The sequence below is a fragment of the Chionomys nivalis genome, chromosome 2 (genome assembly GCF_950005125.1).
Source record: "Chionomys nivalis chromosome 2, mChiNiv1.1, whole genome shotgun sequence".
NCBI lineage: Eukaryota > Metazoa > Chordata > Mammalia > Rodentia > Cricetidae > Chionomys > Chionomys nivalis.
In genome coordinates, this window is record NC_080087.1 from 57,706,495 (window position 1) to 57,722,763 (window position 16,269).

At 38.1% G+C, this 16,269-nt stretch overlaps 1 protein-coding gene and 1 non-coding gene across 3 annotated transcripts in view; one reads left to right on the forward strand and one right to left on the reverse strand.

Annotated features, from left to right (window-relative positions):
- Nucleotides 1–16,269, forward strand: part of Sec63 (SEC63 homolog, protein translocation regulator) — a 79,815-nt gene that overhangs the window by 56,629 nt on the left and 6,917 nt on the right. Inside the window, exons 14-19 of one of the 2 annotated variants that reach the window (XM_057759456.1) lie at nt 848–930; nt 3,388–3,447; nt 3,615–3,788; nt 7,781–7,939; nt 9,584–9,685; nt 15,530–15,628. In XM_057759456.1, coding sequence (XP_057615439.1) covers nt 848–930; nt 3,388–3,447; nt 3,615–3,788; nt 7,781–7,939; nt 9,584–9,685; nt 15,530–15,628 — 677 coding nt within the window. The remainder of the gene's footprint in view (nt 1–847; nt 931–3,387; nt 3,448–3,614; nt 3,789–7,780; nt 7,940–9,583; nt 9,686–15,529; nt 15,629–16,269) is intronic. The other variant, XM_057759466.1, reaches the window with a different exon arrangement.
- LOC130870579 (U6 spliceosomal RNA) lies at nt 342–447 on the reverse strand. Its single transcript, XR_009056723.1, has one exon. It is a non-coding gene; the product is annotated as a U6 spliceosomal RNA (small nuclear RNA).

The following is a 16,269-nucleotide window of genomic DNA, read 5'->3' on the forward strand; positions in this document are numbered from 1 at the left end:
ATGTCCTGATCTGTGAGTTGGATGTAGAGAGAGAGAGAGAGAGAGAGAGAGAGAGAGAGAGAGAGAGAGAGAGAGAGAGAGAGAGAGAGAAAGGGGGGGGGGAGGGAGAGAAGGACAAAGGGAGGGAGAGAGAGAAGGACAAAGAGAGCGAGAGAGCAAGTGCATGCAAGACAGGGCCTTTTGAAACTTCAACGCCCACTTCCAGTGACACACCTTCTTCAACAATGCCACACCTTCTAATCCTTCTTAAAATAGTTCTACCAACTGGGGACCATTTCAAATATGAGCCTGTGGTGACCATCCTCTTTCAAACCACAGCATTTGCTGGGCAGTATTCTCTTTAAAATATGGACCTCTACACAAATTTGCATGTCATCTTTGAACACAGACAATACTAATCTTCTGTTATTGTTGTTCCAGTTTTAATAATTCATTCCAAAGCTAACACTTAAAGTTTTTTACTGTAAAGAAAATATGTTGAAGTTCCTACTTTGAATATTGTCTTTTTAAATGTTTAAGGTCATTTGGAATGTCAGTTTTTATTATTTAGTCCCACAGGCAGGCATTGGTCAGAGAAGTAAAATTATACAATTTCTGCAAAGTTTGTTTCGAAATTTGGCAGTGCTGGCTGTGAACCTTGGTTTCTTAAAGTGGAAATGATATTACATCATAAAATTCTTTTAAGGATTAAATGAAGCAGCTGTTGAGGCATCTGGAGATTTTATACAATAATCAATAAATTATTTTTTAATAAGCTTAAAGTATACTAAGGTACTAAATTGTTTTGGACAAGTTAAATATTGCTGTTTGCATTGACTTATTTTGCTCTATTCCTCCTATCTTACAGTATTGGATGATGAAGATAGCAACAACATCACAGTAGGATCCCTAGTTACAGTGTTGGTTAAATTGACAAGGCAGACAATGGCTGTAAGTGGTTTATTTGTATTATTTATTTATATATGTATTATTTTGTAGGCTTATTTGTTTGTGTGTAAATGCACGTTTGCACATGGGTGTATATGTATGTTTGTGGAGGCTTCAGGTTAAAATCTGTTGGTGCAGTGTTGTTTTTTGAGATGGTATATCTCATTGGCCTGTGTTTACCAATTTAGTGAGGCTTCCTGCCTAGCTAGTTCCAGAAATCCCCCTTTTTCTATCTCCTTAGTAATGGAATTATAAGCACGTATTGTCTATCATGCCTGGCTTTACTTTTTATTTTTTTAAGAAATGTTTTGCCTGTCTGTATACATATAAACCATGTGGATGCCTGGTACTTACAGAGATCAGAAGAGGGCATTGGATGCCCTGGAACTATACTTACGGATGGTTGTGAGCTACCATATGGATGCTTGGTATTGAACCCAGGTCCTTTGCAAGAACAAGAAGTGCTCTAAACTATTGAGATACTTTTCTAGACCCCCGATCCCATACCTTTTCAAACTGTGATTCTAGGTATCACACTCAGATCTTCATGCTTGTGTGGCTAGCATTCCACTGACTGAACCATCCTTTCGACTCGATTTTTTTGTTTTGTGTTTGAAACAGGGTCTTGTTATGTAGCCTCTACTGTCTTGTTTCTTTTGACTCAGCCTCCTGAGGGCTGTGACTACAGACATGCACATTTCATTTTATTTGTAGTTGTATTTTTATGCTTTATGAATTTTCTTTCCTTTCTTAAACTGTACCTAAAAGTAATCAATTAGTCCATCCAGATAATAAATGGAGAGATGAAGAAGTGATGAATTAGACTAGGGAGTGAGTTGAAATCCTCTTTCAGCGAAGGTTCAGATAGTAAATAGTTTAAGTTTCATAGGTCATCTAGGTTTTTTTTTTTTTTTTTTTTTTGGTTTTGGCAGGGTTTCTCTGTAGCTTTGGTGCCTGTCCCGGAACTAGCTCTTGTAGACCAGGCTGGCCTCGAACTCAGAGATCCGCCTGCCTCTGCCTCCCAAGTGCTGGGATTAAAGGCGTGCGCCACCACCGCCCGGCTGGGTCATCTAGTTTTTGTGCCAGTTACTGAACCTACAGAAGGACGTGGTTGTGTTCTCCTAAAGAAGTATTTTAAAGCTGGCTGTAGTCCTAGGGAAATGGTGTAGTCACTAAAGCGCTTACTATGCAAGCATAAGGACCTGGGTTTGAATCCCTAGCATGTTCATAAAAAGCCAGGCATGGTAGCCGGGCGGTGGTGGCGCACGCCTTTAATCCCAGCACTTGGGAGGCAGAGGCAGGCGGATCTCTGTGAGTTCGAGACCAGCCTGGTCTACAAGAGCTCCAGGACAGGCTCCAAAACCACAGAGAAACCCTGTCTCGAAAAACCAAAAAAAAAAAAAAAAAAAAAAAAAAAAAGCCAGGCATGGTAACAAGCTCCTCTAATACCACACTAAGGAGGTGGAGACCGGAAATTCTCTTGAACATGCTCTCTTGCCAGTCCAGCCAAGTCAGTAAGTCAGTGAGAGAACGTGCCTCAAAAAATGTGAACGAAAGGAAGCCACTTGACACCAACCTCTGGCTTCCACATGCATTCCACCCCCCCACACACACACACACCCGCACACAGAGCTGGTGGTATTGGTTTAATGATTTAGCACCTACCTAGCATATGTGAGGTGATAGGTTCTTTCTCCATCACCTCAAACAACAAAGAAAACAAAGCCTTATAGTGACACATGTCTATAGTCCTAGCAACTTGGACTCAGAAGGCTGAGGCAGGGGGATTTTAAATTCAGGGCAGCTGGGTTAGTTACATGATGAGACACTGTCAAAACCATGAAAACAAAATGATGATGCCAGCTTATTGATCTCTTAGTCAGACTAGCCTGTCTCTAATAGAGCTTAATTGTTTGTGTTTATTTATTGATTATAATAATTCTAAGACATTTATTGAGCACAACCTATACCACTTGTCAGTTTCCACTATGCATTTTTACTAGGTTCTAATCTGATTAAATTGTATGGCTAGTAGATATGTTTTTAGATTATGGATTTTATTGGTAATCTACTGATAATAATAAACTTCTAGTGGTCCCTTGAAGGCGAGATTTAGAATAATATACATTCAATTTTCATTAAAATATTCTTGCTTGATTGTTAATAGAATAAAATAAAATTTCAAATTGAAATATTTTTGACTTTATAATAAATTGCATATATTAAGTCATTGAATTTGTTAAAATAGACTGTACTTTTCAAAATCTATTTATGATAGTTATAAGGTACTTCAGAAGGTTGCTCCTTGCATACATACAGACTTTTGACTGCCAAGCCTACCCACCCTCTCAATTGCAACTGATTAATAAAACCTTTATGGATAAATATTTTTAAAGATCTTATATTTCATCTGATAGACAAACATGGGCTGATAGATATTGTTGTTCTTGTTGCCTCTAGGAAGTATTTGAAAAGGAGCAGTCCATCTGTGCTGCTGAGGAACAGCCTGCAGAAGACGGGGTAACAATTTGAGTTTTCTTACTTTCTTAATAAAGAAATGTTTTATTTACTTCTTTGGTTGACTTATATTACCACAGGGTATATAATACAGTTTATGAAAATATGTAATTTTGTCACTTCCTTCTAAAAATGACTGTGAAGCCTTAATAGTTGCATTTGGTTTACAGCAGATTGATGCCAACAAGAACAAGGCAAAAGGAGGATGGCAGCAGAAGAGCAAAGGACCCAAAAAAATGCCCAAGTCCAAAAAAAAGAAACCATTAAAAAAAAAGCCCACAGCTGTGCCCTTACCTCAGGCAAAACAGCAGAAGCAGAAGCAGGCAAATGGAGTTGTTGGGAGTGTAAGTCTGTTGTCACTGTTCTTGCTTTTACTGCGGTGTGATCTGTATAGTAAGCTGTTCAAATGTGTATACAGCTCCTAAAGTTCACATGTGAATACACTGAACCCATATCAAGATTTTCCTCCTTTCTTTACTCTTCCCTTCTATACGCTGGAAATTGAACATATAGGGCCTCATGCACACTCTGCTCTACCACTGAGCTATACCCAGCTCAAATCAAGGTTTAAAAGCTCTGGGCTTTAGAGTTTGGGCTCAGCAGTTAAGAGTGTCTACTGTTCTTACATAGAACCTGAATTCCATTCCTAGCATCTGTCAGGTGACTCACAACTACCTATAACTTCATTTCCAGTCAGTCACTTGTCTCTGCAGCAGCTGCACTCACATGTACATATACCACAGATAGATACAGACATATACACACAATTAAAAATAAAAATACTGTTAAAGATATTTAAAAACCTTTTTTAGCATTTAGGAGAGCTCCTGTATTTATTTCCCTTCATTGTCAGTAGTTCTTCCATTGAGTACTTCATCTCTCTATCTCTATACCGTGACTATAGTCACTATAGTTTTGTTTATTAATAAACTTCATATGAATGAAATCCTTCTCTAAGATTTATTTTATGTGGAGGAATGTTTTTATTTGTCTTTGCACTATGTTTGTGTAGTGCCCTAGAGAACCAGATGAAGCCAGAAGAAGGCAGATTCCCTGGACTGGAACTGCAGATGGTTGTTAGCTGCCACATGGGTTCACTAGAAAAGCAGAGAGTTCTTTTAACTGCTGTGCCATCTCTCTAGTCCTGATTTTCTTTTCCTCCACTCCCCCACCTCTGTACCTCCCTCCTTCCTCCATTCTTTCCATTTGTGAGACAGGATCTTATTATGTAGCCCTGGCTGGCTTGGAACTCACTATGTAGACCTGGATGGCCTCAAATGTACAGAAATATACCTGCCTTTGCTTTCTAGGTGCTGGGATTAAAGACGTGTGCTATAATGCCCCTATTTTTTCTTTCTTTTTTTTTTTTTTAATGCCAGGCATGATGATGCACACCTTTAGTGAGGTAGGGACAGTTGAATTTCTTGAGTTGGAGACTTCCCTGGTATACAGAGCACGTTCTAGGATAACCAAAAAGCTACACAGGGAAAATTTTTTCTCAAAAAAATAGACAAAAAAATTATTTTTCTTTATGTCTGTGTTAATGTATGCAGATTTTTGTCTGTGTGTGTGTGTGTGTGTGCGCGCGCGCGTGCGTGCGCGCACGTGCATGCATGCATGCACATTTATGCCCGAGTGCCTGGAGTCTCCTAGAGCTGGAGTTACAGGTTATCATGATGGAAAACTGAACTTAGGTCCTCAAGAAGATCAGTAGTTGCTCTTAACTGTCACACCATCTGTTCAGCCCCTAGTTTTTATATTATTTTTAGGGGTGTTTTGCCTGTGTGTGTGTCTGTGAACTACATTAGTGCCTACTGCTTTGGAAGAAGGCTTTGGATCCCCTGGAACTGGAGTAACAGATATTTGTGAGCCACTTTGTGGGTGTTGGGACTCAAACCCAAATCCTTTGCAAGAATAGTCAGTGCTCTTAACTGCTGAGACATCTCTCCAGCTTCCTAATAATTCTTTAGAAATTTTTTTAAAAAAATGATTGATTGTGTGTGCATGTTTGTTACATGTATGGCGATCAGAGAACAACTTGTAGGTTCTTTCTTTCTACCATATGGGTCCCAGGGATTGGACTCTGGTCATTAAGTTTGGTGGCAAACACCTTTACCACTGAGCTGTCTACTGAACTGTCTTCCTAATCCTGGCTTAAGGATTCTTACTTTTCTATTATTTGTAGGGACAGTTCAGAGGGAGAGAGACTGCACACACATATATTCTGATGCTATTTCATTTTATAAATACACTATCTCTGTTCTGTTTGGGTTTGCCATTTTAATCTAGTCTAACTAAAGGTGCTTATATAATATACTTTCTGTGCATGGTTTTTATTTTATGGTCATTTTCTTTCTTTTTTTTTTTAAATATTTATTTATTATGTATACAATATTCTGTCTGTGTGTATGCCTGCAGGCCAGAAGAGGGCACCAGACCCCATTACAGATGGTTGTGAGCCACCATGTGGTTGCTGGGAATTGAACTCAGGACCTTTGGAAGAGCAGGCAATGCTCTTAACCTCTGAGCCATCTCTCCAGCCCCCTTTATGGTCATTTTCTACAAGCAGTGGCGAGGGGGCACTGAGTCATAGATGGTTGTGTTTAACTCCTCAGTAGAGCTGATTTCCAATTTCTGCCATTTTAACCACCCCAGTTGAGGATGAAAGTCCATTGCCTGTGCTCTAGCTTGTACTTTGTTTTCCCTTCTTTTGCTTTAACCATTTTGATGATCTGTAGTGATGTTACTTTAGTTTTCATATATATTTACCTAATGATTTTGAGTGTTTTTCATGTACTTAACTGGCCGTTTTGTTAATTGTGCTCATGGGTTGTTTGTATTATGGTTTTGATAGAGCTCTTTATGTATTCTGGGTATGAGTTTTTTTCCTTCTTGTAGAAGGTAGCTTTTTGGTAGTTATTATTTTAATTAAATCTATTTCATTTTATTTTCAAAATACCTTTTTATAACTAGTTGTGGTGGTGCACACCTTAAATCTCAGCACTTCATGGCAGAGGCAGGTGGATTTCCGAGTTTGACTGGCTACACATTGAATTCCAGCCAGGTTACATACATACTGAGATCCAGGCCAGCCACAGCTACATAGCTAGACCTTATTTTAAAAAACGTATTTTCTATTTTTTGAGAATTTTATACATGCATCCAGTGTATTTTGATCATAGTTATCCACCAACTTCTCCCAGATCTACTCCAAATTCCTGACTTTTTTTTTCTTTTTTAATACTAATTCAGTTTGTGTTGAGTGTATACTCAAGGGTGTGAGATTATCCACAGAGTATAGTCAACCTGCCAGGGGCCACACCCTTACCTGACTTTTCTTTCCTTCAAACCATCAATAGTTTCTCTGTTGAGGACGTCATTCTGGAATGTTTACTAGTTTGATGTTGTGCAGGCAACCACAGCTGATGTGAATTTATTTTAATATTACCTTTAGCTCTGTAATCTATCTTGAATGAATTTTCATTGATAATGTAAATTATGGAATTTTTATTCCAGTATTTATTGAAAATACAATCCTCTTCTCGTGAATTGCAGTGGTATTTTGTTTAGAAAAAAATGACCATATTGCTTGTAATGTGTTGTTCTAGATGCCACAATCCATTGCATCTGCTTATTCTTGTGCCAATGTCATACTAGCTTGATTCTAGATTTCAGTCTTTATATATTGTAGCATAAATTCCACAGCTTATAATTTTACTTATTTTTTAACTAATTTTTTATCCAACTAAACATTTAGAGTGAGTGATAATTTTCACTAAAAATAATTACTGAGTTTAGATTAGCATTAATTGAAGCTATGGTTTGATGTGGGAAATTAATATAGCATTTATTGCCTGTCTTTATTAACTTAGAGCTTCTTTAAATTTTCCTGGCAGGTATGGTACATTTGTACTGCTATGTATCTGGTAACTTTTTGGTATTATTTTAAATAACATTTGTTTTCATTTTTCAGAGGCTATTACTGCTTTGTAGGAACACAATAGCTATTTCTTAAAACCATTGACCTTGTGTTAAGAAGTCTTAGTGACTTGACATTGATTTCAACATTTGTAGGTATTTTAATAAAGATGTTCCACATAAGCAGTTATGGTCTTTGTGAATAAAGGCAGTTTTACTCACAAGTTTTGTTTTTTGTTTTAAGCTTTTTATGCCCTCCATTTCTGCCTTTTGCCTTTCTTTGCTGGCTAGAACTTTGTTGTGAATGTCTAATCTTGAACCAGTTCAGTTATCTTGAGAGTGAATTAGCTTCAGAGACTTAAAACAATATATACTGACTGAAATGTTCAGAACTTTTGTTTTTACTTTTGTGTTGTAGGAAATTGCAGTAAAGGAGGATGAAGACGACATTTCTGAGAAAGGCAGTGACTCTGAAGAGGAAGAAACCAATAGAGATTCCCAGAGTGAAAAAGATGATGGCAGTGACAGAGACTCAGATAGAGAGCAAGATGAAAAACAGAACAAAGATGATGAAGCAGTAAGACCTGACGGCTTCCCCTCCCCAGCCCTGTTGTGCAGAGAATAGAGCCCAGTGCATACCCCACACTCCAGATTGATAGTGGAAATCATCACTGGAGCTGGTTGTTCATTCCTTTGCTTATTTATTTGCCTTAAAAACTCATCCATTTTAGAATTTTACTACTTTAAGATTGCATTTGTTCTGAGGGATTGCTGTTAGGGATTCTAAAGGAAAATCGTTTCAGACAAGGATTAGAAATCCCAGTTTTCTTAAATTTGTTGAAATTCTGAAGGGCGCAGGTTCTGTGTATGAGTGAGAGTAGTTTGATCTTTAAGGAAATTTTCAGTGTTGGAAGGTGTCTGTGGAAATAGGAGTAAGGGAAGGTGGGTGTGAACCAGGAACAGTCCTTAGAAGGTTCTTCTTCTGTGGGTTCCAGATCACACTGAGAAGAAACATCACTGTGAACTTGATGGTGGAGAGTCAGTTAAAGGGAAAGCTTTTAGAATATCATCTTGTTTGCATAAGATAATTAAGAATTTATTAAGATGATGAGGTACACTCTTTGCACATCAAATTTCACTTGACTTTTGGGAATGATACAGAAAAGAATGTGCTGGAGGCTCATTACAAATGAAGTATAAACTGATTGCACTTACTTTTTTGACATATATATAATTTTTTTTTTTAATAAACAGGGTTTCTCTATAGCTTTGGGGCCAGAATATAGATCTTAAAGTAATCCTTGTGGTTTGAGATAGAAAATAATCCCCTGAATAGTCTCTGAGGCAGTAGGGGAGTCCTGGAAGAGGTAGGGAGTGGAATGCAAAGGTATAAGGAGCTCATGCGCCTACTTATCCTTGAGGGAGAAAGCAAATAAAGATGAGTTTTATTAGTTGCTGGGTCTTTAGTGCTTTTAGACTTAGAGAATTACAAAGATTGTAATTCCACTCTAAGATAGATTTATTATATCATTTTCTGAGTATCTAATATTCTCAGAGGCAAATGAAGGTTTTATAGATGAACGTTTTTTCTTCTTTTCTTCCTTTCTTCTTTAGATTCATAGTCTATTTCATCCTAAGCATGATTTAGTCCACAGAGTATAAGACAAATACAAAATAGCTTTTGCCTTTGAACATCCTGGCTGTCAGAGACAGCAGACTTAAATGTTGTAGTATGTACAAGAATTAATACATATTATTCAAGCTGTAGTAATGGCATAAAGGTGTGATGAGCTAAGTTCTAAGGCAGAGGGAATATTCTTGATAGACTTTTCTTGGGAGTTCATACATTGGGACTTCACTGTCTTGATAGAATTAGGAGTAGGAGTTTATAAGACTGAGAATGTGAACAGAAACCTGCATAGGGTTTAGAGTGGGTGAAATGGTTTGGTAACTTCAGAGAAGTGTAGGTAGCTATAATGACAAGAGTGAAAAGGACAAGGAAGGAAGCTGTGGTATAGACTGAGTCAGATCTGAAACGGTAGTGTCACCATGCTGTGGGGCTTAGAGGCATAGTTAACTTTGTGCCACACGGTGATGAGACTTGTGGAAATAAACTTAAAATCCTCGTAGCTGGTTGGCATTGTAAAATGTAAAAGCTAGAAACTCCTCTAGATGATCTCTGCAAGGTACCAGATTTCAAGTATTTTTTTTTTCACACTAGGAGTGGCAAGAGTTACAACAAAGCATACAGAGAAAAGAGAGAGCTCTTCTGGAAACCAAGTCAAAGATAACACACCCTGTGTATAGTCTTTACTTTCCTGAGGTGAGTTGTACTCAGCCTACTGTTTTCTTTATTCTATTTCCTCTTTCCATATGTTTCTCATTGGATTCATACTGCTCTGTGGTGTATTTAGTGCTCCAAAGTGTAATAACTGGTTTATTTTTGATAGGTCACTGTCTTAAGGTTTCTGTTGCTCTGAAAAGGCACAATCATCCCAGCAACTCTTATAAAGGAAAACATTTCCAGTTTGGAGGTTTAGTCCATTGTCATCATGGCAGGTGGCACGGCAGCATGCAGGCAGACTTGGTGCTGGAGAAAGAGCTGAGAGTTCTACATCTGGTTCAGCAGGCAATAGGAAGTAAATAGGCTTGAGCTTCTAAGACCTGAAAGCCTGCCCCCACAGTGACATACTTCTTCCAGCAAGGACACATCTAGTCCAACAAGGCTACACCTCCTAATAGTGGCACTCCTTATAAGCCAATGATTCAAACACATGAGTCTATGGGGGTCATACCTATTCAAACCACCATAGTCACCCCCAATCTAAAGGATATATTGTAATATGAGTTACTTTCTGTGAACATATTGTTTACAGGGGTTTTAACTTTCTAAGTTTTGTAGATGGAAGTATCTGTCCTACCCAGTCCTGCAGCTATTCAATCCCAAAGAAACACACAGAGACTTATATTAATTATAAACTGTTTAGCCTATTAGCTCAAGCTTATTATTAACTAGCTCCTACAACTTAAATTATTCTTGTCTATGTTTAGCCACGTGGCTTAGTACTTTTTCTCATTGGGGCATTCTTCTCTTGCTTCCTCTACGTCTAGCTGTTGACCGCGTCTCTGCCTTTCCTCTTGCCAGATCTTAGTCTGGTTGTCTACTGGTCAGTTAGCGTTTTATTACACCAATATGAGTAACAAATCTTTACAGTGTACAAGAGCATTATCCCACAGCAAAGTTTATATGATTCCCTTTGCCCCTGTTACCTCTGCTCCTATTGCTGAGTGTTGTATTTAATACCTATTTGCATTTAGTAGTGAGAGGAGGCTTTATAAGATGAATGCAATATTTTGACTTTGGTGACTTAGCTGTTCTGAGTTCATGAAGTTTTAAATAGGATGGAAGAAATTCTTCTCTTTGAGGGTTTTTTTTTTTTTTTTTTGGTTTTTCGAGACAGGGTTTCTCCGTAGCTTTTGGTTCCTGTCCTGGATCTAGCTCTTGTAGACCAGGCTGGTCTCGAACTCACAGAGATCCGCCTGCCTCTGCCTCCCGAGTGCTGGGATTAAAGGCGTGCGCCACCATCGCCCGGCTTCTTTGAGGGTTTCTTACTAGCTCCTTGGCACAACCACCAAACTTGCTTTTGAGTCCAATAACTGTCCTGGATTGTGGGAATGTATTTACACATAGGTGGTAGTTATGGGACCAACTCCTTTAGGTTCTGAACAAAGTTCAGCAATAACTGAGCAATACCTGAGGCCCACACTGAGAACTGTCCTTGTTTACCTTGTCGTTATACTGCTCACCTTTTAATGTCTTTGCTCTCTCAGTTGTTGATCTGGAAATGATTTTGGAATTCCTTTGACATTTTGCTTTTGAAGATGATTCTGTCTGTAGAGCTTGTTCCCCCAGCTCATGAAAACTGATCCATGGCCTGCTTCACAGCTTTGCCGCAGAGCCTTCTGCTCTCCTCATGTTTGGCCAGTGGGTTGATGTGTACAGTTCGCTTTCTGTACAATATGAGACTATCAATCCAAAGATTGTGGAGCCTTCTAAGTCGAAGTCCTTGGCTTTCCTAGCAGTCAGTAAGTGGCTTTGCACTGGTGGTGTTTAGGTTTGGAGCAAAGCTGGCCTAGGGTTTCATGTTAATATATGGGATGATATTCTGACATGTCTTGGGTTTTTACCCATCTGTTAGGAGCATTTTGCTCATTGCAGAGATAGCCTGCTAACACTAGGCATCCTGAAATTAAGCAAATAAGTTCTGCTTGTTGATTGGTTTTAAAAATCAAACAGCAAAAGTGTGGGATGAAGTAAGCACTCATCCTACGTAATTGATTTCCATGTAACTTACAGTATCATTTTAGCTCATGATTAGTTGAAATGTTTTATCCTCAAAAATGCCTTTTCCTAATATAGTCTTACCTTATGGTCAATGTTTGAAAACTCATGACCCATGTGCCACATGTGGCCTACACTAGCACTGAATGTGGACAAACACAAAATCGTAAACTTAAAACATTGAAGGGTTTTTGTAATTTATTTATTCGTTTATTTATTGTTTTGTAGTGTGAGCTTTATAGATGACACTGGTGTTTCACAAGGTCTAAAGGCTGACCATGCAGGCCAAATCTAGTTGCCTTCTAAAGGTCTCACCATGTAGCCCTGGCTGGGTTTGAATTCACACAGTTTATCTGCTTCTGTCTATCTAGTGCTGATATTAAAGGCATGTGCCACCATGCCTGCAGCCTTCCTGCTTTTGCACATGATGCTATAGCGTGAACACAGTTTATTTGAGCACAACTTTATTCATTTATTTTACACTGCCACAGCAGATCTGAACACCCCCAAAAGTTTACATTAATATTGCATGTTGAGATTGTTAGGTTTGTATAAACCGTGTGTATATCCGAAACACACATACACACACACACACAAAACACACACCTGCGCGTGCACACACATAAGCCATCAATCCTCAAGTTAAGCTGAACTGAATTTTTTTATTTGGCAGTGTTCTCATCATTGCAATTTACTTATTGCCTTATTCATGCTAAGTTCTTTGTGGCCTGTGGCATTTAACAGAAGAACTTTTAGTTGAGTTTAAACTTATACAAAGTAATAATGGGAAAGACAGAAGGGCCAGTGAGATGGATCAGCAAGGACATGCACCTCCTGCTGGCCCTGCTGACCTGAATTCCAACCTGGGATCCACATGATAGAAGGGAGAGGACTGATTCCTCTGGTTATCCCTTGACCTCTACACATGTGTCATAGCATACATACACCAACGTACATATAAACATAAAAAAAATTTAAAGAGGATTAAGATAACCAAGTAAACAAAAAAAAGTTACTAAACCACGTTAAAGGGTAAAATAAAATGGAAAAGGCATTGATTTAGCTTTAAAAGTAGAAATATTTCCCAGAGAAACATTTCAATGGAATTTCTCTTCCTTCCTTCTTTTCTTTGCTTTTTTGGGGATATCTTTGCACATATCCATAGAATTTTTTTTTTTTAAAGTGTTGGAAAATTGAGAGTTTAGGATAGGATGGTGCCATTTAGGCTAAATGTATATTTAGCACATTCTGGAGTTATTTTTAGGTTCCAACATTTTTCTTTAAAACAAAGTGTCAGTCCCTGAAACAGGTGATACTGAGTGCACGTCCAGCACTGGTTCAGCAGTGGGTGATGTAGCACAGTGATGGTGCTGTGCTGTACCCAACCACTTGTTTGTTTCCCAGCCGCTCAGACTCCCGAAATAACCACAACAGAAACTGTATTAATTAACTCACTGCTTGGCCAATTACTATGGTATACTCCTGTCAAGATCTTACATATTAATTAACCAGTTTCTATTTTATATATTATCATGAGGCTTGTGGCCTGCTGGCAAAGTTACAGCTGGCAGCTCGTGTCTTTCCCCTTTGGTGGCTACATGGTGTCTTTATTCATTAACCAATAAAAGCAACACATATACAGAAGGACTTCCCACCCCATTTCCCCTTTTCTGTGTAGATAAAAAGGAAGGTTGTAACTTTAACATAGTAAAATTACATATAACAAAACAGTTATCAAGCAAGAATTAGAGTTTCAATATTTATATCTACTTTATCTTTTATCATAACTAAGGAAAAGTATAACTATCTATTCTTCAACTCCATCAGAAACTCCAGAAGAATATATTACCTAAGTAAACAGAAAGTGCATTGTAAGAAACTTCCAAAACTCTGGAATTGACAGAGACATCTTGCTGCCTGGACAGACACCCTAAGTTCTTCTGTATCATTGGGGCATCCATCTTCAGCCTGTAGGCCCATAGCATCCAGCAGACTTTTCCATGAAGCAGGAAATTTCAAAGATAGTTCTACCTGTACCGGCAGTTTGTCAGTCACTTTCTTCTGTGTCTAGAATATCTTGCAGACTCTTTCAAGAAGCAGGAACCCTGAAGGATGTTCTCACCTTTAGGCAAGTTCAAACTCCAACTTCAAGTTCAATGCTTCAACGATACAGAAGAACTTTGGGTGACTGTCCAGGTAGTGAGATGTCTCTGTCAATTCTAGAGTTTTGAAAGTTGCTTACAATACACTTTCTGTTAACTTAGGAAGTATTATATCCTTCTGGAGTCTTTGATGGAGTTAAAGAATAGATATAGTTTTCCTTAGTTATGATAAAAGAGAAAATAGATATAAATATTGTAACTGCAATTCTTGTTTGATACCTGTCTTGTTAAATCTAATTTTACGATATTAAAGTTAAAACCTTCCTTTTTATTTAAACAGAAAAGGGGAGGTGATGTGGAATTCTTCTCTGTATGCTGTAAATACCATTGGTTAATAAAGAAACTGCTTTGAACCTATAGCAGAGCAGGGCCGAACAGAGCGAGGTGGGGAAAACTAAACTGAATGTTGGGAGAAAGAAGGTGGAGTCAGGAGAAGCCATGTAGCCCCACTGGAGATGAACTTTACCCGGTAAGCCACAGCCTTGTGGTGATACACAGATTAATGGAGATGGTTAATTTAAGATATGAGTTAGCAAGAAATATGCTTAAGCTATTGGCCAAACAGTACTGCAAATAATATGGTTTCTGTGTCATTATTTCGCAGCCTAGCAGCCGGGAACAAACAAGTGTCCTCCTACAACAGTGCTGGGCACACTGAAACTTGGTGCATGCAGACATCTTGGCCCTGTGTTTATTAATAAAATCATTTTCTGCCTTTTGTTTTATCATTTTTAATTCCCAGCTCTCATTGTGCATTCTAGTGATGGTTTCCTAATGAGCTTTTTGTTGTTCTGATCTTTGAGAAGTTCAGAAAGAAATGCTGAGCTTATTAAAATAGCAATGTGCAATGAAAGATAAATATAAGCTCTTAAAATCTGAGGTGTTCTCTTTTATGTTTTAAGTATTTAATGCATTGGTATTTTTATTGGGCTGCGCAAGTCCCTTCCACTCATAAGCTGATGTTTGCTTATCACTAGGTAGAATAACTGATTTTTTGTATGGTGTAATAATTGTTTTCCTTTTTTAGAATGTCTTTTCTCATTTTAAAGTAAATCACAGATTTTTAATAATTGAGATCCATTAGCAGACTTAATGGAGTTGTTGAAACTCCAAAAGTTATACATAGAACTGATTGTGCAATAGTGAGTGTGTCTCGCAGTGGTTTAGTACAATTTGTTCATCTGCTAAGAGGTAGCACTGAACAGGGCAAAGATAGCATCTCAAAAGTAAGACGAGTTGAAACTGTTTTTCCGGTTCTTTCTGACAGCTTATATTCTTTTGCATTGGTATTTTTATTGGGCTGCGCAAGTCCCTTCCACTCATAAGCTGATGTTTGCTTATCACTAGGTAGAATAACTGATTTTTTGTATGGTGTAATAATTGTTTTCCTTTTTTAGAATGTCTTTTCTCATTTTAAAGTAAATCACAGATTTTTAATAATTGAGATCCATTAGCAGACTTAATGGAGTTGTTGAAACTCCAAAAGTTATACATAGAACTGATTGTGCAATAGTGAGTGTGTCTCGCAGTGGTTTAGTACAATTTGTTCATCTGCTAAGAGGTAGCACTGAACAGGGCAAAGATAGCGTCTCAAAAGTAAGACGAGTTGAAACTGTTTTTCCGGTTCTTTCTGACAGCTTATATTCTTTTTTCTTTCTTTCAGGAAAAACAAGAGTGGTGGTGGCTTTATATTGCGGATAGGAAAGAACAAACATTAATATCCATGCCATATCATGTATGTACATTGAAGGATACAGAGGAGGTAATTAGCCAACAATATTTCTCTCTTAATATCTTAACTTTTATGATGCTTCATTAAATTTTTTTTTGTTGTTGTTTTGGCTTTTGGCTTTTTGAGACAGGATTTCTCTGTGTAATAGTTCTGATTGTTCTGGAACTTGCTTTGTAGACCAGACTGGCCTCAAACTCACAGAGATCCTCTTGCCTCTGCCTCCCAAGTGCTGAGATTGAGGGATGCACCACCATTTATGTTTGTTTGTGTTAGGGTTAGCTTCAAGCTCCCTATGTAGCTAACACTGACTTTGAACTCCTGATTCTTCTGCCTCTGTTTCTCAAGTTTGGGGATTACAGATTTACATTACCATACTTGACAATTTACTATAGCTGGAAATTTCTGTACTGCTCACCAATTCCCAGATAACCAACTCAGGAGACTCAATATTATTTACAAATGCTAAGTTAGTAGCTCAGGTCTGTTAACTAGTTCTTACAACTTAACCCATTTCTATTAATCTATATTGCCTTGTGACATGTGGCTTTATCTGTCCTCCAACTTGTCTTGCTCCCTCTGTGACTCCTAGCTACTCTACTGACTCCGCCCTTCTTCCTCCCAGAATTCTTACTTTGGCTGTCCTACCTATATTTGCTTGGCTATTGATCAAT